The sequence below is a fragment of the Nyctereutes procyonoides genome, unplaced genomic scaffold, assembly GCF_905146905.1.
Source record: "Nyctereutes procyonoides isolate TBG_1078 unplaced genomic scaffold, NYPRO_anot_genome, whole genome shotgun sequence".
Lineage (NCBI taxonomy): Eukaryota > Metazoa > Chordata > Mammalia > Carnivora > Canidae > Nyctereutes > Nyctereutes procyonoides.
The window spans coordinates 85,028,092-85,053,835 of NW_026575146.1; the positions used below are offsets into that span (position 1 = coordinate 85,028,092).

At 46.6% G+C, this 25,744-nt stretch overlaps 1 protein-coding gene across 1 annotated transcript in view; it reads right to left on the bottom strand.

The window, feature by feature from the left end:
- Positions 1–25,744, bottom strand: part of WDR88 (WD repeat domain 88) — a 46,259-nt gene that overhangs the window by 17,656 nt on the left and 2,859 nt on the right. Inside the window, exons 2-6 of the mRNA XM_055310274.1 lie at positions 14,304–14,414; positions 9,448–9,536; positions 8,487–8,550; positions 6,814–6,952; positions 5,737–5,866 (exon numbers count right to left, since the gene is read on the bottom strand). Coding sequence (XP_055166249.1) covers positions 5,737–5,866; positions 6,814–6,952; positions 8,487–8,550; positions 9,448–9,536; positions 14,304–14,414 — 533 coding nt within the window. The remainder of the gene's footprint in view (positions 1–5,736; positions 5,867–6,813; positions 6,953–8,486; positions 8,551–9,447; positions 9,537–14,303; positions 14,415–25,744) is intronic.

The window sequence follows — 25,744 nt, forward strand, 5'->3', positions numbered from 1 at the left end:
ATTAGTGGTGGTCAAAAGAATAATGCCCTGTTGGGTTTGGTACTGTGACCACACTTAATAGGTGGGCTTCTCCTGCTCACCCTCTGCCTCCTTTCTCTCCGAGACGTGGGGGCTTGGCTCCTTCTACCAGGTACTCCTGCCCCAGCCCTCTCTTACCACACCCTCCTACTTCCCTTCCCAACTACTCCCTCTCTTCTCTCCCTCTCTCCTCATCTGTATTCAGTGAAATTAAACCATAGCTTAATGCTGTGTGTTCAATTAAGTTTTGAGTCATCCATTCTCAATTTTTATGTCTCTTTTTATGACAGAAAAAAATGCCATAACTTTGCTATTTTTGTTTTCTTTGTGATCCTCAAAGTATTTTCCCTGTGAATCTCATCTTCTGTTATAAACAGCTTTCAAGAGAACCTATGAACATAAATGAGCATCTCTGAGTAGTCTGGATCGTAAAATCAGTCATTTTACTTGAAAGCAGGCTTGGAAAAAACTTTTTTCTAGAGCTCAAGTCAGAGTTTTGCATTCTGTTTCAGTTCTTTGTAATGCACAGACTGAGTAAGAGCAAAGGAGAAGAAACGTCAATGTCCCAGGGGTGTCCAGGGTAAAATTTTCCAAATTCCTGTGGCTGTTAGGCTAAGAGCTATCCCAGCATTCACTGGAGATGGATAAAAAGCCTTCCCCAGAATCCAAACACTGTTGTTGGGATTTAAGCCAGCACTATCTCTATTTTCCAGGATGGGGTTCTCATTTCAAATAAATTCCACTTCTCATAAGAGACTGTTGTACTTAGTACAAAAGTTTGAGGAAAGAGCTTACATTGTACCTGTTTCTGGACAAGATGGAATCAATTCACTTCTCCCTATACCTCCTGCTAAGGGCAGCCAACAATCCTGGGCATTTATAAAGCAAAGAGGAGACTAGAAAAGATGGAGACAAGAAGGCAGACCAGCAAGATATCTTGGGACCCAAGAATGGTATGCTGGGAGTCCCTAGACTTTATTTTTCTTCATATATCCTGTAGTGAAAAGCCTATAACCCCCAAAACAATGGGGACCATAAAAAGGCCCTCAAGAAAAGCCTGTTCTCCCTAACCAAATGGATACCGAGCAAGACGGAAAACTTTTAGACACTACCCACCGTATTCCAGCCAAGCATCTCAGGAAAACCTGCCTCCCATCCCACCCAGGTCAGCAAGGGCCAAGACGGGAGCCTAGACTGCCGTGTTTAACAGGCTCTACTTAAGTGCCCTGCGAGGACAGGTTTTAAGACTGAGTATTGGGGCGCTGGGTGCCTCAGCGGTTGAGTGTCTGCCTTTAGCTCAGGGTGTGATCCCAGAGTCCCAGGATCGAGTCCCGCATCAGGCTCCCCACAAAGAGCCTGCTTCTCCCTCTGCCTTTGTCTCTGCCTCTGTGTGTCTCTCATGAATAAATGAAATCTTTTTTAAAATACGACTATTTCCTAATGTAATTAATACACACAACGTCCATGACACAAAATAAAAATCACTCATCATACTTAGAGCCAGGAAAATCTCATTGTGAATGAGAAGATAATCAACAGATGCCCAAAAGTGAGATGACACAGACATTAGAATTATCTGACAAGGATTTTTAAGCAGTCACCATAAAATACTTCGACAAGTATAATCATGCTTGAAACAAATGAAAAAATAGAAAGCCTCAGTGAAGACATAGATGTGACAAAGGACCAAATGGAAACTTTAGAACTGAAAAATATGATATCCAAAATTAAATATTCAATGAAAAGGACAGAGGAAAGAATCAGTGAATATCAAAACAGACAATATAAATTAAACAGTCCAAAAAATAGACTGAGGAAAAAAAACTTGAAAGACTTGTGGGACTATAACACAAGATCTGAAATTTGTGTCATCAGAGTTCCAGAGGAAAAGTAGGTATCGCTGAAAAAGTAATCAGAGACTATATCTGAAATCTTACCAAATATGGCAAAAGACATAAACCTATAGATTCAAAAAGCCACCTGAAACTAAAGTAGGGGGACACCTTGGGTAGCTCAGTGGTTGAGCATCTACCTTTGGCTCAGGGCATGATCCCAGAGTCCCGGGATCAAGTCCCACATCAGGCTCCCTGCAGGGAGCCTGCTTCTCCCTCTGCCTGTGTGTCTGCCTCTCTGTGTCTCTCATGAATAAATAAATAAAATCTAAAAAAAAAAAAAAACTAAAGTAGGATAAACCCAAAGAAATCTACACCCTGACACATCATAATTAAACTTCAAATACAACACTTGACCTCTAGGTTATGAGTTCGAGCCTCCATGTTGGGGGTAGAGATTATGTTTTTAAAATGAAATTAAATACATAAACTTCTGATAACTTAAAACAGAGAAAAAAATCTTGAAAGCAGCAGGAGAGAAATGGCACCTTACCTTGGAGAAAAACAATTTGAATAGCAGTGGATTCTTCATCAGAAACCATGAAGATGAGAAGTGACAGGACATATTTTAAATAATGAAAGAAACAAACCTGTCAACCCCAGTTTTTATATCCGGCAACAATATCCTTTAGGAATGAAGGAGGGGTGCCTGGGTGGGTAAGTGTCCCACTCTTGATTTTGGATCAGGTGGTGATCTCAGTGTTGTGAGATTGAGCCCTGCGTGGGGCTTGCACTGGGCATGGAGTCTGTCTGAGATTCTCCCTCCTCCTGTCCTTCTGCCCCTCCCCCCTCCTCTCTCCCTCAACCCCTCCCCCCACCTGTGCATGCACTCTCTTGGAAGAAAGAAATAAAGAAAGAAAGGGGGGGGAAGGGAGGGAGGGAGGAAGGAAAAATCAAGACATTTTCTGAATAGAGAGCTCTAAGAATTTGTTGCTCTCAGAAGTACCCTCAAAGAATAGCTGAAAGGAATTGTTCTAGACAGAAAGGAAATGGTGAAATAAGGAAAACTGGAACATCAGAAAGAATATAAGCGAAAGTATGGGTAAATACAATAGACTTCTTGAGTTTTCTAAATTGTGCTTGACGTTTGAAATCCACCCCCCAAAATCATTTATTTATGTTCATTCCTTTTTTTTTATGTTTACTTCTTGCAAGCTTCCAAATCCATTAAGATGATGAATTTTGAAAATCCTCCAGCTCCATAATTGACAGGACCCAGGGAAAAATTAAAATGCAAGGCCCTGGTTCCTTAAAAAGCTACGTATAGCATTACCATCTGATCCGGAGGTCCGCTCCTAGGCCAAAAGAACTGAAGGTGGGGACTTGAACCGATACCTGTCTGCTGATGTTCTTGGAAACACTGTTCACAATGGTCTGAGGACAGAAGCAACTCAAGGGTCACTCGACAGATGAGCACATCAACGGAATGTGGTTGATCCATACAACGGAATATCGTTAGGTCATAAAAAGGAATGAAGTTTCTTATAGATGCTACATGGGTGAACTTTGCAAGCAGTGTGCTGAGTGAAATAAGCCAGACACGAAAGAGCACATTATGGCATTTGTATGGAATATCCAGCCTAGGCAAATTCCCAGAGGCAGAGGGTAGAACAGAGGTTACTAGGCTCTGGGGTTGGAGGGAGTGGGGGTTATGGTTTAGTGGACACAGAGTTCCTGCTTGGGTAATGAAAGGGTTTTGTAAATAGACAGTGGTGATGGTTGCACAATACTGTAAATGTCATTAGTGCCAGGGGTTAACTTTAAAATGGTTAAAATGAGGGGCACTTGGGTAGCTTTGTCAGTTAAGCATCCGACTCTTGGTTTCTGCTCAAGGTGCCATCTCAGGGTGGAGAGATCGAGCCTTGTGTCAGCTCCACACTCAAGGTTGAGATTCTCTCCCTCTCCCTGTCGCCCTCCCTGATGCACTCTCTAAAATAAATAAACAAATCTTTTTTTTAAATGTTCAAAATGAAAATTTTACGTTGTTGGGACGCTTGGGTGGCTCAGCGGTTGTCTGCCTTCAGCTGAGAGCATGATCCTGGGGTCCCGGGATCGAGTCCCATATCGGGCTCCCTGCATGGAGCCTGCTTCTCCCTCTGCCTGTGTCTCTGCCTCAGTCTCTCTCTCTCTGTGTCTCCCATGAATAAATAAAATCTTTTAAAAAAAGGAAAATTTTACATTTGTATATTAGTTTTGCTGGAATTTATTTTTTTTTAATTTTTTTTTTAATTTATGATAGGCACACAGTAAGAGAGAGAGAGGCAGAGACACAGGCAGAGGGGAGAAGCAGGTTCCATGCACCGGGAGCCCGACGTGGGATTCGATCCCGGGTCTCCAGGATCGCGCCCTGGGCCAAAGGCAGGCGCCAAACCGCTGCGCCACCCAGGGATCCCAGTTTTGCTGGAATTTAAAACATAATGTGATATCCTCCAAACCACTGAACTGTTCACTTGAAATGCGCGCGTTCTCTGATGTGTGAATTATCTATCAATAAAGCTGCCAAGAGAGAACGGAAGACAGGCAGGAAGGAGGGAAAGCAGGAAGCGCATGACCATGAGGCAGGTAAGAGAGATTGTTCACTAGAGATCCTTTCGCTCCTTTTTAATTTTGTTCCGTGTTTCACGTTTTGCATTTTCAAAAAGTAATTTAGAGGGGGCGCCCGGTTGGCTCAGTGGTGTAGCGTCTGCCTTCAGCTCAGGGTGTGACCCCGGGGTCCCGGGATCAAGTCCCACATCAGCCTCCCTACATGGAGCCTGCTTCTCCCTCTGCCTGTGTCTCTGCCTCTCTCTCTCTCTCTCTCTCTCTGTGCCTCTCATGAATGAATAAATAAATTCTTTTTTTAAAAAGTAACTTACATATTTTCAAAATAAAAACACACAAAGCCCCTTCTTCAAAAACTAAGAATTTCGGGACACTGACAGCAGAGCATGAAATCCCGCGTGGGCAACTCCATGGTGGGGGGGCCCTGGGTAACTCCAGAGGCTGCAGGCCATGAAGCCAGCCCTGTCATGTGGCACTCAGAACCTCTGCCTCTGAAAGCTACATTTCCAAAAATAAAAAATAAAGATCACACATTTGGGTTAATTGGAAATACCGATACACATTTTGCTTATCTCCCCTTCCATCCCCGTGGGGAAAACAGCGCAGTGGACTGTAATGCTTGCCCACCGCTGGAACTGTGGCCACCCCTGTGGCCCGCACCCCTCACCACCCTAGGGAGGTGGCCCCCGGCGCCCCCCATCTGGGTGGCCCTGGGAGTCCCTCTCAGTATCAGAGCTTGTGTGGCCCCAGCCAAGGACCTGCCTGTGCTAACCTGCTCAGACCACACCTGTGCTCCGTTTGCAGGTGCGGAACGTAAGGTCCAAGGTCACCCGGGATAGGAACCTGCGCCCTCTTAATCCCTGGCCAGATCCCCAGGGGCCAGCAGGGCTCGTGACAGTGCTGCAGGCAGGGTGACAGGGCACAGGTGCCTGCTGGAGAGGACCGGCGCGCTCAGGGTAGCCACCTGCCTTGTAACCCCCACATGGTCCCGGATTATCACATCTTCCCACTTCACAGAAGATGCTGGAAATTCATGTTTGGGAGGCAGGAGGGGAGCCCTGCGCTGCGTCCCAGGCTTGGCTCATGTGGAAACAAATGTCCCTGAGCCAGGCTCATGCTGTGCCCCCAGCTGCCTCCCTCCTTCACCTTTCCAGCTCCAGCCTCCTCCGAGCCCTGGGACCAAGCTAGGGGATGCCCCGCGCGGCAACCAGGTCGCAGAGAGCATGCAGGCCGAGCCAGGGGACGCACGGGGGCCTCCCCGCCTCAGGATGGGGCCCCTCCTCACTTTGTGATGCTGAGCAGCGTGGCCTGGGACGCAAGATCCCAGATCTTGATGTTTTTGTCCAGGGAGACAGAAGCCACCTTCTGGCTGTCGGAGTCGAAGCAGCATGCGGTGAGAGAGCGGGCGTGATGATCTGCGGCACAGGGAAAGCAGCTGGTCACCCCGCATTCCGGCCCCGCATTTCACTGGGGACTCTTGCCCAGACATCTTCCCGGGGGGCCAGCCACATGCCAGGCTCAGACTGAGGAGCACGGATGACCCACTCCCTGTCCCCACAGAGCTTCCCGTCCAACGGGGACGGCCTGGTGCCAGCAACCACCCACAGCACACGGGGGGCCACGCAGTGGGGGGGGGGCTGTAGGTCACAGCTCCCAGCCCGCAGAAGGTTGGCCCTGCCCTGAGAGGTCGAGGAGTGGCCCCCAAAGTCAGCAGGAGACACAGAGTAGGAAGAGGGCCCCCCAGCAGCAGGAGCAGCACGTGCAAAGGCCCGGAGGTGGACCAGAGTGTGTGCAGGAGTGTGGTGTGCCACTAAACCCTGGAGCATGAGAGCAGGTGGAGTGTGAGGTGACCCAGGAAGGAGAGGTGCTGGCCGTGGGGCAGTACCCATGTCACAGGTCCGTGCTCAGCAGCAGAAACAGAAGGTACACATGGGAGGGGGCTTCGGGCATGCGAACACACACACATGGGTGTGCACACTCTCTCTGAGGTCAGGAAGGCCATCCAGCGATGTGTCATCAAGACCAGACACCCCGGGATCCCTGGGGGGCTCAGCGGTTTAGCTCCTGCCTTTGGCCCAGGGCGTAACCCCGGGGTCCTGGGATCGAGTCCCGCATCGGGCTCCCTGCAAGGAGCCTGCTTCTCCCTCTGCCTGTCTCTGCCTCTCTCTGTGTGTCGCTCGTGAATAAACAAATAAAACCTTTAAAAAAAAAAAAAGAAAGGAAAGAAGGGAGGAAGGAAGGAAGGAAGGAAGGAAGGAAGGAAGGAAGGAAGGAAGGAAGGCAGGCAGGCCACTGTCAGTCAAGTGACAAGAGGCTGTTGCCCCGGCAGGTGGAACAGAGCGGGGAACCCGTGCAGACTCACTTTTGACGTAGGACACGGTGGTGGCAGTCTCTGCATCTGTTATACAGATTCCACGGTCCACGTCCAAGGCCGAGACCACGTACTTGCCGTCGGGAGAAAGCTTACAGGAGGCTATGAAGGTTTTGTGTTTGATCTTCCACTGAATGGGGCAACAATCAAAAGGTTGTTTTCTCTCTAGCCCCGCCGTCCAGGCAAACTTTCTGTGATGATGGAAACGTCCCATCTGCGCACCGTCCACTCCGTGAGCCTCTGGCTGCGCATGGCCTCTGAGTCCTCGTAATGGGCCAGGGCAGCCAAGGAGCCCAATTTCAAAGTTGGTTTCGTTTCACCTAGTTTGACTAGTAGATGTAGTTAGCGAGGCCGTGCCCAGGCCAGAGCGACGAGGCCAAGTAGAGCACGTGGCGGGACGGGCAGCGTGGTTCTGGCAACAGCCAATTTTCCTCCTACCCGGTTCGGTAAACGGGGGTTCGTTAAGTGCCTCCCTGCACCTTGCACCACAGATGAGACCCTGCAGCCAGGCCCTCAGGTCGCTCACTGTCCCCTTGGAGCGGCTGGCACCCGACCTCGGGGAGGGGACAACGAGCCCATCAACGTTCCAAGAAAGGAGGGCCTCTCTGTATGTTACTGTTACGGTATTGGCACTGTCACCGTTTTAAAGTAAGCCCACAGGGACACCCAGGTGACACAGAGGTTGGACGCCTGCCTTCGGCCCAGGGCGTGACCCCGGGGTTCAAGGATCAAGTCCCGCAGCGGGTTCCCTGCAGGGAGCTGCTTCTCCCTCTGCCTGTGTCTCTGCCTCTCTCTCTCTCTCTCTCTCTCTCTGTCTCTCATGAATAAATAAATAAAATCTTTTTTTAAAAAATAGTGAAACACAGCCTGACTTATCCATGCATCCCTGAAAAAGGATGACACGGATATAACCCTACCCACCATTTATTTTTGAGTGAAAAGAGAGTCAAGATCCAGAAAGGATGTACAGAAGGATGCTGGGCTGTTAGCAGCGCATACTCACCTGTGCTCAGAGGGAAATGCACACAGACGTAGGAAAAGAGATGCCAAGGTATTGACTATAATTTCTGGGCTCCTTACAGTGAATATAAACTGATCTTTGCAGTGAGAAGAAAAGAGGAGAAGGGGAGGTGATGAGGAGCTCCCTGGGGAGCCTCCCCAAACCCTGACAGACCAGGGCTGCCTGGGCATGGGACAGACGGACGGAGTGTCAGGCTGGTCCCCGATGGACTGGATGGATGGGTGGATGGAGGGAGGCCCCTCCAGGCTGCTGCGGAGAGGCTGCTCCCCAGAACACTCGTGGTGTTTTGACCACATGGTCTTTGTCCCATTGAATCCCAACACCCCACAGGGCGGGTCTCTGATCCTATGCACTTCCCTGAGCCTGGAATGCTGTGCCCTCTCTCCTCCACCCCCGCCCCCGCTCCTCTCGCTCCGCTCCTCTGGGTATCCAGTCCTTCCAGCAAAAGCCCTCCCTGCCTGCCCAAGAAGCTCTCTTTCCCGATGCCCGACCTCCGTCACCCAGTGTCCCTGAGAAAATTCTCCTCTTCTGAGAGCCTGTTTTCCCTTCCTACCCCAGGGGCCCGGCCCAAGCCTCCCTCCCACCCCTCGCCCCAAGATGCTCAGTCAAGACCTCGCGCTGCATGCTAGGGGGCCACACTCACCAGCAGCTTGCCTGTCTCAAGGTCCCAAGCCCTCACCGCTTTGTCGTGGGACGCTGTGACAAATCTGCCAAGAAAATGATCCAGACAGTTATAGCTATGGGTTCTATGAAAAAAGAAAAAAAAAGCATAGAAAATCTCTAATTTAGGACCAAGATTGTACGTAAATACCCAAATTTTTCTCAAGAGGCTCCCCAAGCCCCCTCCATGCTCCTCCCTGGACACGGATGGAACCTAACACCAAGGCACCACTGCCCGCAGTTGCTGAGTCCCCCCGCCACCCAGGGAGCTTCTCCCACATTCGGGGCATTAATGGGACCGTTCCCTTCTGCAAACGACCGTCTTCTGCTGAGGGGATACTTGCGGCTCACACGGACCGACCCCTTCCTTCTCTGCTCACCTGTTTTACAGAAACACTTGGGCAGCTCCCTTTGTTCTGGAATGTTTTCTTGGACGCTTAGCCACACAGCAGCCATGTGCCTTTGTACATAACACTGTACGTGTACCGCCCACCCGTTGCGTGTTTCCACGCCCCCCCCCCCCCCCGTGTGAGATGAATTCCCACCCAAGTCTTTCTTAGCTTTATTGTAGCTGCGGGGGGCAGGGAGGGGCGGGAAGCTCGAGCAAATCTATTTTCATGCAAAGCCCTTGTGTCCTATTGCAAACACGAGGAGCTCCAGCCAAGGGGGGGGGGCACCCCTGGGCCTCCGACTCCCCTGTGAGATGCCACCTGGGCCTCCAGCGCCAGGACCCCTTGCCGCGTAGCAGGCCACTGGGGGGCCACGGAAAGGCAGGTCCACGAAGGAAAGGCAGACTGGAGCCTCGATGCGTGCTGTCTTTTTAGCACTTTATGTTTTCAAAGAGTTGTCACGTCCCCTTGACGCTCACACAGAACGTGGACACCGTGGGGACACATGTGGGAGCCGGAGGCCGCCCGCCCAGGGCGAGGCGCGGGGAAGGTCACCTTCTGCTGTCGGCCGTCACGCTGCAGTCTAAGACAGGAGCTTTGGGCCTGTGCTCAAAATCCCGGACCACGGAGCCATCCACAGCATCCTCGGAGCAACGGGGGACAGGGGGCGGGAGGCCGCTGAGCAGCCGGTGGAGCACAGCCAAGTGCGACAACCCACGGGCCCCTCACCCCTCGCTCCGCCCAAAGGCCACAGGGGCTTCCTGGCCTCCCCAAGTGTGGGGTCCCTGGAGAGCGCCCCCTCCAGGGCACCGGCACAGCCCGGACCAGGCCACTCTGCGGGCAGCGCTGCTGACAGTTCTGTCCATCTCTACTGGCTGAAGAGGCTTTGCAGGATCCAGCAAGAGCTCTCAAGAACTTTTTACAAGTCCACACCCTTTGCACACCTGTGTGGCCCAGGTCATGAACCTGGGGTCCTGGGATCGAGTCCTGCATCAGGCTCCACACTCAGCGCAGATTTGGCTTGAGATCTTTCTCCTGCTGCCCCTCCCCGTACTTGCTCTCTCTCTCTCTCTCTCTCTCTCTCTCTCTCTCTGAGATAAATAAATCAGATCTTAAAAAAAAAAATTCACACCCTTCGACCCAGCACCTCTGCTTCGAGGGGTCTCTCCTAACGAACTGAGGTCAAAGGCTTGTGCGTGGAAAGGTTCACCACGTGTTCGAGAGGACAGCAGACACGCTGGCACTGGCCACCTCGAGGCAGCAGGTGAACCAAACGCCGGCACCGGGGCGACAGCGGGGCGGCAGCCACTGCCAGCGAGCTGGCCCTTAGTACCTAGAGAATGTGCCGAGATCGACGCCAGGGAATAACTCAATAAGATGAAGAGAATGAGGAGAAGAGAATAAAACACGGTGCCAAAGTGAAAAGTGCCCGCTGCGGCAGAGATGAAGTATTTCCAGTTAGAAATGTGCCAAGAGCTTTTCAGGATAAGCTGGGGTGGAAAAGTCCCCTTGGAAAACGGGTGGCTGGTAAGACAATGAATTCCTAGAAAGCTCTTGGGTGAGAATGCGGTGCCCCGGGCTCAGAGCTTCTGGCCCAGCCAGGCGGGCCTGTGACGGCACAGACCACTCCGTGTTAGGAGCCTGATCGTGCTGGGCGGGGTGGGAAGGACCCTGTGTCAGGGGTCCCCAAGACCGCCCCCCAGGCTGGGTGATTCTCCAGGACCCACAGATAGACCCACAGCTGAGCTGTATTACAGCAAAGGACAGAGCAAAATCAGCAAAGGGAAAGGAGCCTGAGGTGGAGCCCAGAGGAGACTGGAGTCGGGGCGGGGGGGGGGGGGGGGCAAGCTTCCAAGAGTCTCTCCCAGGGGGACATATGGGACACGACTAATTCCTCCAGCCACCTGTGACATGTCTTCTACTGGGGAGATGTGCCCGAGCCTTGGGGCCCAGGGTTTTTGGGGGGATTTTCTCGTGTACACCAAAATGCAGACTCCCAGAAGGAAAGCGGGTGCTCAGCATAAACCACATGGCTTATGCCGCAGTCCGGGTACGCTGAGCCCCCTTTATCTCTTAGCAGATTGCAGGACACCATGGGTCAGTCCAGCTCCCAGATGCTGGCCAATGCCATCCTTGCCGGCGGCCTCAGACCCGCCAGGTGAACCCTTTTCTTCTGCACGACCCAGGCCCTCAACCCTCCTTCCCTAAGACATCAAATAGTGGGGTCACGTTTGGGTAGCACAGCAGGCCCTGATCAGCGGTATGAGGGGACAGCAGGAATCCAAGGAGCTCACCAGGACAGGACACATCCATGGACTCACAAGTCTAGTGGCTTCAGAGGAAAGAACCGGTCCGGGCAGCCTGCGATCCGGCCTCCCTGGCTCGGGCTCCAGCACGAACACAGAACTAAGAAAACCATCGCTGTGGGGCCCAGAACTGCAGTCTGCAGGGAGCCCACCCCCTGGGCCAGCTAAGGGCAGCCCTGGAAAGGAACTGCCACCAGGGATCCTGGGCATCTTCAGCATCTGATAGTGACACCTTATGGCCAAGAGAAGGAACAGCGCCCGCAGAGGAGCACCCTCCAGAACAGGTGCACTGCTGTCAAGCGAATCCCTCCACAGGAGATGGATGGCAAACAAGCCAGATTCTGTTAGCAAATTCCAGAGGCAGTGGAAATGTCTCTGTTTTGTATTGAATGTTTCTTTTTTAAAAAGGTTTTATTTATTTATTCATGAGAGACGCAGAGAGAGGCAGACACAGGCAGAGGCAGAAGCAGGCTTCCTGCAGGGAAACCAATGAGGGACTCAATCCCAGGACCCCAGTATCACACCCTGAACCAAAGGCAGATGCTCAACCGCTGAGCCACCCAGGTGTCCCTGTATTGAATATTTCTTGAAATAAATAAGTGAAAGACGCTCCCCCTTCACCTGGCATTTGGAGCCAGGAACCCCTCTGTGGACTCAGATAATTCAAGGCAGGGGTGCTGGTCAGACCTTAAATGAATGGGAAAGAGTGGCTCCAACGAACAGTTGGGAAAATAGGGAAATGTGACAATATCCCCAGGCCAAGCTTATCGCAGTTATATAAATAGTGTTCCTTTATGGTCTCAATTTTGTGAACCCATGTATACGTGGGAAAACAAGAAAAATAAACATATATTCCAACATTTTCACAGCACTTAGCTTCAGGGTCATGAAATGATGGCTCTCATTTCCTCTCTGTGCCGTGAGAAAATCCACCAAAGTTGCTATTTCTTAATGACTGGAAGAGGCATGCCGATATCGTAGAGGGATATTAGGTGCAGAATTAAGAATGATTTTTTTTTCCGCAGGGCTCGTGGGGGGGCTCAGCTGGTTAAATATCTGACCCTTAGTTTCAGCTCAGGTCACGATCTGACCATTATGAGACTGAATCCTGCTTCAGGCTCCACACTCAGCACGGAATCTGCTTGAGACTCTCTCCCTCTGTCCCTTCCCCCTACCACTTTCTCTCAAAATAAAAAATGATTTTTCCCCCCAGCTTCTTCACACACCTATGGACTTTCCAAATCATTCACAGGGGTCCACAGCGAGGGTGAAGGGAACTTCCAAAAGATTAAATCAGATGCTTGGGCTCCAGGGGAGACCCAAGAGGAGGAGACAGGTGATGGGAAGTAACAGGAGTGGGGAGCGGAGGGAGAGGCAAAGGGACATTTTGGCCAAGATACTGCGATAGGAGAGGGCAGTATGCCGGGTAATGGCTGAGTCATCTCCCCAGGGAGTGCTCGGGAATGGCAGCTGTGCCAGGGCAGGGAGAGCCACAGGGGGAGCCAGCCAAAGGGCAAAATTGGGGAAAAAAGAACCAGGAGGAGGAAAGAGGACTTCTTGGAGAAAGTGCAATCAGCCAAGGTAGACAACTGGAGACTCTGGGCAGGGAGGGGTGCAGGGAGGGACCTGGAGAAAGTGGCACAAGCAGGCAAGGCCATGAGCAAGGCTGGTTATCGGGACACTTGGAAAGGCCAAAGTGACTGCATCATGGATACAGCAGCGTGGATGAGGCAGTCAGGTCACTGTGGGGAACCAGGGACATCTCGGTGGATGGTCTCTCATTTTGGGACAGGAGAAAACAGGCAGATTTCCCTTTTTAGAGTCAAGAGCCTTTTGGCCCAAACAGATAGAAACCCTGTGAGTCCTTCTGTGAATTCAAACGGAGAGAAGAATGTGGGGGGGCAATCTGAGTTGGTCAAGCAGGATGCACACGGGGAAGCTGCCCTCCCCCTCCCCTGGGTGATGACAACCAGCAAAGCCCCCTCGCCCCTGGCTTCTCAGTCACCCCAGAAGTTTGGGAAAGGGTTTAAGGCTCCAGGAGGAGATCATGAGCCACAGCAGACGTGAGGATGGATGCCTGTTAGAGCCAGGTACGGGCCAGGCAGGCCCCACGGTAGCCCCAGCATGCAGCTGGACCTGGAGAGTTTCAAGGAGGCCCAGGAGGTCATGTAACCGCCCAGGGTCACACAGCTGAACCACTTGGACAACCCCCAAACCTTCCTGTCTAGTGTGCCTGGCCTTGGTACCCCCTGATGACACAGAAGATGACCTCTGTGGTCATCTGGAGAGTGAGGAGCTATCCTTCACCTGAACCCAGGAACCAGCCCAGATTTAGTTCTATTCCCTTCTGCCCCTGAAGCCAGAGGAGATGGAAAAATGCAGAACGGACTGTCGTTCCCCATGGGCCCAGCCCCAGCCACACAGCCATCTGTGGCCCAACCCCTGATGGCCATTGCCATCCCCCATCTCCACTCCCTCATCACTCTACCCTGACTGACCAGCAAAACCCCCAGACAGGCCTTCCAGCATCTGTGGGTTATGCCCAGTGGCTTTGGAAGAGTTCTCAGGGGTCACGTCTTAGCAACCTCATTTGCTCATCACACCCCTGTTCCTTGTACCCCTGCTTCCTACACGTTGGGGGCACTGACCCATGCTCAAGCCTGCCCTTCCCAACCACCCCTCATGGACAGGTCCCAGTCCTGGCCACTTCTCTGTCCACTGTGACCACCTAGGCTTGGCCAGACCATCTCTGTGGATGGAAGTGAATTTTCTAAAGTGGGGAGGAGAACCAAAGAGATGTCACAGGTCAGAGATCCCAGGTAAGCCCTAGGCACAGCTGGAGCTGTCCAACAAGAGATCCCCATCCCCCCTTCCCACTGTTTCCAAGTCAACAGGCTCGCAGCAACTACACTAAACCCATCTCTCTCCAGTGGCTTGACACTAGGGCTGGACCCTCCCTGGGCTTCTCCTTATTGCATTCTGCTCAGAAAGTTCTCTCTGAATCTTTTGGATCCTTGAATATGTGGGGACTCAGTACTGGCGCACTCTCCACAAGATACATCCCCTCCTGAGATGTTGTCATTCCAGCTACACCAGGCCACCTACCCACAGCTTCACAGTACAATCATAGGACCCACTGAGCAGCTTTGTGTCATCCACACAGAAGTTACAGGAAGTGACAATGTGCTGGTGTCCCTTCATAATTTTAAATGGGATCTGAAAAAAAGATTGAGTAAGTTCAGCAGGTTAGAAAACACAAGATTAATATCAAAACATCAATTGTCTTGTTATACACCTGGAATGAACACTCTGGGGGAAAAACTAAACAAAATCCATTTATAAAGGCATCAAAAAAGAAATACATTTAACAAAAAACATGTATGTTTAACAAAAAACATATACTCCGAAAGCCATAGAACATTGTTGGAAGAAATTTTAGAAGACACAAATACATGGAAAAGCATCTCATATTCATGGATTCACTACTAGCTTACTGTTGTTAAGGTAACAATACCTTCCAGAATGATCTACAGATTCAGCAGCATCCCATCACTTTTCCAAAATTGACAAACTGATCCTAAAACTTATATGGCTACTAAACAAAAGCAAAATAGCTAAAACAACCCTGAAAAAGAATAAAGGTGAAGTACTCACAGTTCCCAATTTCAAAACTTACCACATACAAAAGGTGACAGGAATCAAGCATTATAGTACTGGCATAAGAACAGACATATAGATAGATGGAACAGAACTCAGGATCCAGAAATATGCCCTCATATTTTAGGTCAATTGCTTCCTTAACAAGGGTGCCAAACACTTAAAAATTGAGAGATTAAGATTAGTCTTTTCAACAGATCATGCTGAGGCAAATAAACTCTACCTGCAAAAGAATGAAGTTGGACCGCTGCCTCATGCCATCTACAAAGATTAGCTCAAGACACACCAAAGACCTAAATGTGAGAACTAAAGCCACAAGGCTCTTGGAAGATCACATAGTTGTCAATCTTTGGGAACTTGCATTATACATTGGTTCCTTAGCTTACAACACCACACACACAGGCCATAGGCAGCAACAGCAGCAATGATGTGAAACTGGGCATCATCAAAATGAAAAACTCTTACACTTCAGAAGGCACCATCAGGAGGGTGAAAGAACAACCCACACAACAGAAGAAAACTTTTGCGGGGATCCCTGGGTGGCGGAGCGGTTTGGCACCTGCCTTTGGCCCAGGGCGCGATCCTGGAGACCCGGGATCGAGTCCCACGTCGGGCTCCCGGTGCATGGAGCCTGCTTCTCCCTCTGCCTGTGTCTCTGCCTCTCTCTCTCTTCTCTGTGTGTTCTCATGAATAAATAAATAAAATCTTTAAAAAAAAAACATTTGCAAATCATATATCAGATTAATGATTTGGGTTTTTTTAAATATTTTATTTATTTATTTGAGAAAGAAAGGAAGAAAGAGAAAGAAAGAAAGAAAAGAAAAGAAGAAAGAAAAGAAAAGAAAGAAAATGAGCAGTGGGGAGGGGCAGAGGGAGAGAGAGAAGCAAACTCCCAGCAGAGCAGGGAGCCCAACGTGGGGCTGGATCCCAGGACCCGGGATCAAGACTTAAACCACAGGCAGACGCTTAACTGACTGAACCACCTGGGTGCTCCCAGATGAGAGATCTGTATCTAGAAGACGTAACAAAACACTCAAAATTCAACAATAAAAAAAAACTTGATTTTAAAATAGGCAAAATATCTGAATAGGCATTTCTCCAAAGAAGATACGTGAATGAGCTCTAAGCACATGGAAATGTGTTCAATATCATTAGCCGTTAGGAAAATATAAATCAAATATAAATTGAGGGGTGCCTGGGTGGTTCAGTCGTTTGGGTGTTTCCCTTTGGCTCAGGTCATGATCTCCAGGTCCTGAGATGGAGCCCTGCGTCAGGCTCCCAGCTCAGCAGGGAGTCTGCTTCTCCCTCTCTATCCCCCCGCTCTGCTCATTCTCTCTCTCTCTCTCTCTCTCAAATAAATAAATAAAAAAAATATTTTTTAAAAAAAGACCATATAGGGACACCTGTATGGCTCAGCGGTTGAATGTCTGCCTTCAGTTCAGGTCATGATCCCAGGATTCAGGATCGAGTCCCACATGGGACTCCCTGCGTGGAGCCTGCTTTTCCCTCTGCCTGTGTCTCTGCCCCTCTCTCTCTCTCTTTCTCTCATGAATAAATAAATAAATCTTTTTTAAAAAAAGACCATATTGAGTTACCACCTCATACCCACTAGGATGTCTATAATCAAATAGTCAGATAATAACAAGTGTTGGCAAGAACATAGAGGACTCAGAACTCTCACACATGGCTGGTGGGAATGTAAAATGGTGCCTCCCTTTTGGAATATAGTTCAGTAATTCCTGATATGTGCTCATATCTGATCCAGCAACTTCACTGCTAGGTGTATACCTAACAGAAATGAAAACATATGTCCACACAAAAACTTGAATATGGGTGCTCATAGCAGTATTATCCGGAATAATTTTAAAAACAACAACAACAACAAAAGGAAACAATTCGAATATCCATCCACTGATGAATGAACAGAGAAAATGAGGCATATTCACACAATGAACTATTACTAGGGTAATACGAAAGGAATGAAAGACTTCTCATTCCTGGTCTGCCATGTAAGCAGCTTGGAAGCTACCACTCCATCTTCACAACAAATCAAGAGCCGAGCAAATGGAGAAATTGGTAACTATTCCTAGATTCTTAAGACAAGTGAGGTCACAGAGCGGACTGCTTCCCCCCCAAATTGGAGACCCAGGCAACTATAAGAAATCCCAAATTATAGAACAGAAATCCAGGAGCCGCAACCTCCATGGGAACCAGGCCCAGGAGAGGGAAACTTTGACCTATAACTGACAAATTGCTAGAGGCGCAGTGTGGATACCTTTGAAAGTTAAAAACTCCAGGGGGACCCAGGTGTGAGGGGCCCCTCACAGTTATGTCCGCATCACCTCCAATAGCTGACCTCGCCCTTACAGTGAATATCAGAGAAAAATCCCAGCTTCTGGCTAGGAGAAGGGGGAGAGGAAACATTCTGAAATATTCCGCAGCAGCATTTTGTTCTACTTAACAAGGTCTACTGTCAGGAGAAACTATTTAACCAGGACATAACCAGCTGGGATTTTATTGGAGCCTCACTGACCCAAAATATCCAAACCCAGCCAGCTCTGGCCTTCCACATGGGAGAAAGGAAACACCAGCTCTGGCCACTGTAGCCATCCAATTCCACCTAACCTAAGGGTAGCACATGGTGGGTGGGTGCAGACTGGAAAGCTCGTATGAAGTTCACAATCCAGAAGCATAGGCCCCCCAGAAGACAGAGCTAGTCATAGGACTACAGACTTCTCCCCTCCGTCCTACACCTTAGCATCATATGACTAAAGGCTTATTTATGTTCCTTCTACCCAGCACATCATGTCTGGCTATCAAGAAAAAAAAAAAAAGGATGATCCTAAAAGGCAGAAAACATAGCTTGAAGAGAAAGCAGAAACGTAACAACAAAACCAGACCCAGATATGGCAAAGATGTTGGAATTATCAGATTAGGAATTTAAAACACCTGTGGTTAATAGGCCAACAGCTCTAATGAACGTAGTACATGTTATGCAATGTAAGCAGAGAGATGAAGGTTCAGAGAAAGAACCAAAAAGAAGCTACAAATCAAAAACGCTGTGACAGATAAAGAGTATCTTTGATGTGTTCATTATTAGATTAGACATAGCTGAGGAAAGACTCTCTGAGCTTGAGGATGTATCAAGAGAAACCTCCAAAAAATAAAAAGCAAACAGAAAAAAAAAAAAAGACTTAAAGAAATGGAATAGAATATGCCAAAACCGTGGGACAACTACAAAAGTTTAGTATATGCATAATAAAAATACCAGAAGGAGACAAGAGAATGGGAGAGAAATATTTGAAACAATAATCATTGAGAATTTCCCCCAAATTAATTTCAAATACCAAACCACAGATCCAGGGAGCTCAGAGAACACCAAACAGGATAAATGCAAAAAAAAAAAAAAAAAAAAAAGAAGAAAGAAAAGAAAAGGAAAAAAAAAAACTACAAAAATCAAAGATAAAAGGTCATTCCTGAAAGAAGCTAGAGGAAAACAATGCCTGACTGATAAAGGAGTAAAGATAAAGATCACATCCAACTTCTCAGAAACCATGCACACAAGAGACTATCATGAAACATTTAAGGTACTAGAAGGGGGAAAAAAACCCAGAAATTTGTATTCTTCAAAAGTGAAGGACAAATTTGTTTCTCAGACAAACAAAAATGGAGGAAACTTGTTACGAGTAAACTTGCCTTGCATGAAATGTTAAAGTTCTTTAGAGAGAAGGAAAATGAGAGGTCAGAAACTCAGATCTACACAAACCAAGGAGAGCACCCAAGAAAGAATAAGTGAAGGTAAAATAAAAACTTTGTTCTTAATTGATTTAACAGATAACAGGTTTTTTTTTCAAAATAATAATAGCTATAACATTATACATTATATATATTATTCTAATAGCAATATGTTATATAATTAAATTTTAATTATGTATATTTTATATATGTGTGTGTATGTATATACGTAATGAATGACAGCAATGATACAATGGACATGAGGGAGTAATTAGAAATATTTTGTTATTTTAAGTTACTGACACTACCCATGAAGTGGTATAGTGTTATTTGAAAGTGGACTTGAGATAACTGTAAACATGTATTCAAATTCCTGGGCAACAACTAAGAAAAGCACACACACACACAAAATATATCTGATATGCTAAGAAAGAGAAAATGGAATCACATGGATACTCAATTAAAACTACAAAATGTGGAAGAGTGGAAGACCAAAATAGAAGCAAAAACCAAGGGCAACAAACAGGGAACAGTAACAAACATGGCAGATATTAATCTACCTATATCAATAAGCACTTGGAATGGTCTAAATGCACCAGTTAAGACAAAGATTGTCAGAGTGGATGATAAAACAGGACCCAAACAATAAGTTGTCTGCAAGAAACCCACATTAGATATAAAGACATAGAGATTAAAAGTAGGAGCACTGGGTGTCTCTGTTGGTTAAGCATCCAACTCTTGATTTTGGCTCAGGTCATGATCTCAGGGTCATGAGACAGAACCCCACATCAGGCTCCACACCCAGAGAGAGAATCACAAGGATTCTCCCTCTACCCCATACCCCTACTCACATTCATTCTCTCTCTCTCAAAAAAAAAAAAAAAAAGTAAATGGATGAGGGTGCCTGGGTGGCTTAGTTGGTTAAGTGTCCCACTCTTGATTTCAGCTCAGGTCGTGAAATCAAGTCCTGCATTGGGCTTCATGCTGGCGTGGAGCCCGCTTAAGATTCTCTCTCTCACATGAGAGACTCCTAACTCTGGGAAACGAACAAGGGGTAGTGGAAAGGGAGGTGGGTGAGGGGTTGGGGTGACTGGGTGACGGGCACTGAGGGGGACACTTGACGGGATGAGCACTGGGTGATATGCTATATGTTGACAAATTGAACTCCAATAAAAATAATTAATTAATTAATTTAAAAAAAAGATTCTCTCTCCCTCTCCCTCTCCTTCTGCTCCTCCTCCCCAATCTCTGTCTCTCTAAAACAAAACAAACAAACAAAAAAGTAAATGGATGGAGGAAAATACACCATACTAACACTAATCAAAAGAAAGCAAGACTGGCTATATTAATTTCAGGTGGAGCTGACTTCACAGTGAGAGAAGTTATCAGAGGTCGAAAGGGGCATTGCATAAGGACAAAGGGATCAATTCTCCAAGAAGACATAATAATCCTTAACATATATGTGTCCAACACCAGAGCATCAGCTATGTGAGGCAACAGCTATTAAAACTGCAAAGAGGAACAGATGAGTCCACCATCATGGTTGGAGACTTCAGCATCCCTGTGAGGAAGATCTAGCAGGCAGAAAATTGTCAAGGACACAGTGGAACTCAACACCACCATCAGTCACCTGGATCCAATGAAGATCTACAGACTACTTCATCCAACAACAGCAGAATAAACATTCTTCTCAAACTCACATGAAACATTTACCAAGACAGACCACACTCTAGGCCATAAAACACACCTTAACAAATTAAAAAACAACAACACAGAAATCATATAATGCTCTCAGAACACAATGGAATTAAATTAGAAATCAATAACAGAAAGATGATTGGAAAATACCAAAATACATGGAGACTAAACAACACGCTTTTTTTTTTTTTTTTCAATGTAGGCTCCATGTCCAGCATGGAATCCAATGCAGGGCTTGAACTCACCCCTGCATTGAGTTCAAGAGTCATTGAGATCAAGTGTCAGATGCTTAGCTGAGTCACTCAGGCACCTCTAAACAACATACTTCTAAATAACACATGGGTCAAAGAAGAAATCTCAAGAGAAGTTTTTAAATATTCCAAACTAGACAAAATTAAGACTTACCAAACTCTGTGGGACGCAAAGAAATAAGTGCTTAAAGGAATATTTATAACATAAAAATGCATATATAAAAAAGAAGGATCTAAAATCAATAATCTAAACCTGAACTTTAGGAAAATAGAAAAAGAAAAGCAAATCAAATCCAAAGTATGCAGAAGAAAAGAAACAATGAGAATTAGAGCATAAATCAAAGAAACTGAAAGCAGGAAACTGACAGAGAAAATCAATGAACCCAAAACCTGTTCTTTAAAAAAAGATCAATAAAATTGATAAGCTTCTAGCCGGGCTAACTAAGAAAAAAAAAGAGATAACACAATACTAATATCAGAAATGAATGTAGATCCTATGGATGTTAAAAAGATAATCAGGGCAGCCCGGGTGGCTCAGCAGTTTAGTGCTGCCTTCGGTCCAGGGTGTGATTTGGAGACCCAGGATCCAGTCCCACGTTGGGCTCCCTGCATGGGGCCTGCTTCTCCCTCTGCCTGTGTCTCTGCCTCTCTCTCTCTCTCTCTGTGTGTGTGTCTCTCATGACTAAATAAATAAAATCTTTTAAAAATAATAATAAAAATAAAAAAATAATCAAGGAATACTCTGAGCAATTCTATTTTCACAATTTTTTTTATTTTCACAAATTTAATCACCTGAAAAGAAATGGACTAATTTAAGTTTGAAATGAAATGTACTAATTCCTTGAAAGATGCAATTTGGCAAAAGTCACACAAGAGAAAATAGACAATCTGAATAGTCATTTATCTAACAAATAAATTGAAATAGTAACTAATTACCTTCCAAAACAGAAAGCTCCAGTACCAGATGGGTTTACTGGTGAATTCTACCAAAACTTTAAGGAAAAAATTATGCCAATTCTCTACAATCTCTTTCAGAGGATGGAAGTAGAGGAAATACTCCCTAACTCATTCTATGATGCTAGTATCATCCTAATATCAAAACCAGATAATGACATTATAAGAAAACTGCAGATCAATATCTCTCATGAACACAGATGCAAAAATCCTCAACAAATACCAGCAAATTAAATCTAACGATGTATAGAAAGAATTATGCATCATATACAAGTGGGATTTATCCCAGGTATGCAAAGCTCCTTCAATATTCAAAAACCAATTAAATGTAATTCATCATATCAATTAGCTAAAAAAGAAAAATCACATGATTATATCAATAGGGGTAGAAAAAGCATTTGACAAAATTCCATAGCCATTAATGATAAAAACTCTCAACAAATTAGAAATAGAGGGGAACTTCTCAGCTTGCCAAAGACTATCTACAAAAAAGACCTACAGGTAACATGATATTTAGTGATGAGAAGCTCAGTCTTTCCACTAAGATCAGATATAAGGCAAAGACTTCCCCTCTCACCACTCCTGTTCAACATCGTACTGGACTTCCAGCTCATGCAATAAGACAAGAAAAGGAAATAAGAGGTATACAGTTGGGAAGGAAGAAACAAAGCTGTCATAACACACAGATGATATTAGCACCTATGTAGAAAATCCAAAAGAATCAACAAAAACTCCTGGAACTAATAGCAGTTTTACCAAGATTGCAGGAAATGAGGTTGACATTAAATACAAAAATCAATAACTTTATGCTATACCAGAAATGAACAAGTGGAATTTTAAATTTAAGACAGTATTATTTAAAAAAAACAGTATTATTTACATTTGCACCCCTCAAAATTAAATATTTAGGCATATACCTAACAAAATACATACAAGAGCTATATGAGGAAAACTACAACACTCCGATAAACAAAATCAAAGAACTAAGTAGATGGAGATATATTCCATGTTCATGGATAAGACGACTCAATACTGTCAAGATGTCAGTTCTTCCCAGCTCAATCTATGGATTCAATGCAATCCCAATCAAAATCCCAGCAAGTTATTTTGTGGATATTGACAAAATGACTATGAACTTTATATGGAGAGGCAAAAGATTCGGGAGAAGAACAAAGTACTGACACTACCCAACTTCAAGACTTACTGTGAAGATACAGTAATCAGGACAGTGTAGTATTGGTGAAAGGATAGAAAAATAGATCAATGGAACAGAACAGAAAGCTCAGGAACTGATCCACATAGTCAACTGCTCTTTGATAAGGGAGCAAAGTAACAACAGTCTTTCAACAAATGGTGCTGAAACAATTGGGACATCCACATGCAAAGAACTAAATCCAAACATCCACCTTACAACCTTCACAAAAACTCAACATGGATCACGGACTTAAATGTAAAATGCAAATTTAAAGAACTCCTAGATAATAACATAGGAGAAGATCTAGGTGATCGGGGGTATGGCCAGGATGCTTTAGGTACAATGCCAAAGGCACAATCCATGAAAGTAATAATTGATTAGCTGGGCTTCATAAAAATGTAAAACTTCCGCTCTATGAAAGACAATGTCAACAGAATGAGAAGACAAACCACAGACTTGGGAGAAAACATTTGCAAGAGGCACATATGATGAGGGATCATCATCCAAAATTATGAAAGCTTAATAATAAAATAAACAACCCAATTAAAAAATGACCCAAAGACCTTAACATATACCTCACCAAAAAATAGATATATGTGCAAGTGTTCCACATCATTTGTCATCAGGGGTTTGCAAATTAAAACACCAATAAGATACCACTACACGCATATTTAATGACCAAAATCTTGAATACTATCAAGACCAAATGTCGGCAAAAATGTGAAGAAACAGGACCTCTCATTCACTGCTGCTGGGAATGCAAAATGGTGCAGCCACCTTTGAAGACAGTTTGACAGTATCTTATAAAACAAAACATAGACTCAACACACAATCCACCAATCTACTCCTTGGTTTTTATCTAAAGGAATCTAAAACTTACGTCCACAGAAAAACCTGCACACTGATGTTTTTACAGCTTCATCTGTAATTGCCAGAACTTGGAAGTAACCTTGAAAAACCTGAAGATGTCCTTCGGTAGGTGAATGGATAAATAAACTAAGGTACATCCCAAATAAAGAAATATTTTTCAGCACTAAGAAAAAATGAGGCACCAAGCCATGAAAAGACACACAAGCCATGACAAAAAAAAAAAAAAAATTCAGGAAACTTAAATTCACACTACTAAGTGAAAGAAACCAGCCTGAAAAGATCAAATACTGTATGCTTCCAGATATATGACGTTCTGGGAAAGGTAAAAACTATAAAGACAGTAAAGAGATCAGTGGTTGCCAGGGGTTGGGAAGTTTGGAGAGATAACAGGCGGAGCACAGAAGGTTTTTAGGGCAATATAACCGCTCTGTATGGTAACATAAAGACTGTACGCGTCATCCTATGTTTGTCCAAACCCACACAAGGTACAACAGCCCAGAGTGAACTGTAATGCGAACTGCGGACTTTGGGTATCATCACAGGATCATCTTTTTTTTTTTTTTTTTGATGTTTCATTTAGTGGAGCGTGTTGATAATGAGGCCACGCTTGTATGAAGGTGGGGGGTGTACGAGAAATCTCTCCACCTTCTGCTCAGCTTTGCTGGGAACCCAACACTGCTCTAAAGAACAGGCTATTTATGATGCATAGAACACGTTTATTATATGCATATATATGTACTTTTTAAGTAAATGAAGCAGTGGGATGTCTTGCAATGTGGATGAACCTCAAAAACATCACACGAAGGGAAAGATGCCAGTCACAAAAGACCACACATTTGATTCTCCAGGGAAAGGTCTAGAACAAGCAAGTTCGTGGAGACAGAGTAAATCAGTAGTAGTTGGCTAGCACTGGGAGGACGGCTTGGAGATGTGGGGATTGACTGCTAGTGAGTACGGGGGCCTCTTTTCCAGGCAATGAACTGTCCTAAAATGACGTGGTGCTGGTTGCAGACCTCTGCCAAGAGCTAAAACCCCACACTTTAACATAGGTGAATTGTAGGATGGGTGAATTACATCTCAATAAAGCAGTATTTTTTAAAGGGAGGGGGGGATAGAAGGAGCAAGCCTGAAATGGCCCACTGCCCCCCCCCGTCACACCCCCCCCCGCTGTATTACCCCAGCCTGGGTGTGTGTCAGGGATGTGGGGGTGCCGAGCTGTGGATGGGGATGGAATGAGGGACCCAGCAGCCAGGGTTTGGGGCTCCACCACCAGGTAGTGCGGGGGATGCAGGGACTCTGGATGGGCACTAGGCCAGAGTGAGGCAGGCTCAGCTGCAGGTGCAGGGGTGAGCGGAGGCACACGCACCTGTGCAGGGAGCACAGGGGTGTGGGGATGTGGAGGAGGCCGGCACAGCCACCCAGGAGTGCTGAGAGGCGGGACAGGGGGTTGGCATGGGCGTCCAGCGGCCCTGGGGAACCAGCCAGGCGGCCCAGGTCCCAGCTCCCCACTCTGAAGCTGCCTCCAGCTCCAACCTCTTTGTTCTCTCAAAGGCAAAAACAGGGCCTCATTATGGGCCAACAGACAAGCAGGAGCGGGGGCCATGCCTCAACCCCCATCATCCTTCTGGGCACGTCCATTCTGAGTTTTTTTCCGGGCACAGTACTTTTGGGGTTCACCAAGGGAGTGGGCCCCCTAGGCGCTGCGGAGAGACATTCCAAATACAGAGACATCTTTGGAGGCACAAACAAGAATGGCATATAGAGGACTTTGTGAAAACAAAGTCAGTTTTTTTTTTATATATATATATGTAGAGTTCGACTACACCTGAGCAACAAATGCATCTTAGCCTCCAGTTGGGCCTTGAAGCAAGTGCTGCAGGGCCAGCAAAGACCCCAGGCCGAAGCGGTAGCGGGCCTGGGGTGGGGGGCCTCTCTGGCCAGGGCAGGTGGGTGAGGCCGTCCAACAGCCAGCAGGTGCGCCTCCAGGTGGGGGTAGAGGTGGGGGATGGGGGAGTGGGCCCGCTTGGAGGTCCACAGGTCACGGGAGGGGGGCAACAGGGAGATGAGCCAGATGCAAAATGGCCTGGGAGGTCATGGTCAGATCTCTGGACTTCATCTTAAAAGCAAGAGTCAGGGGGGTGGGGTGCTCTTGAGCCAACTATTACCTTTTTTAAAAGATTTTACTT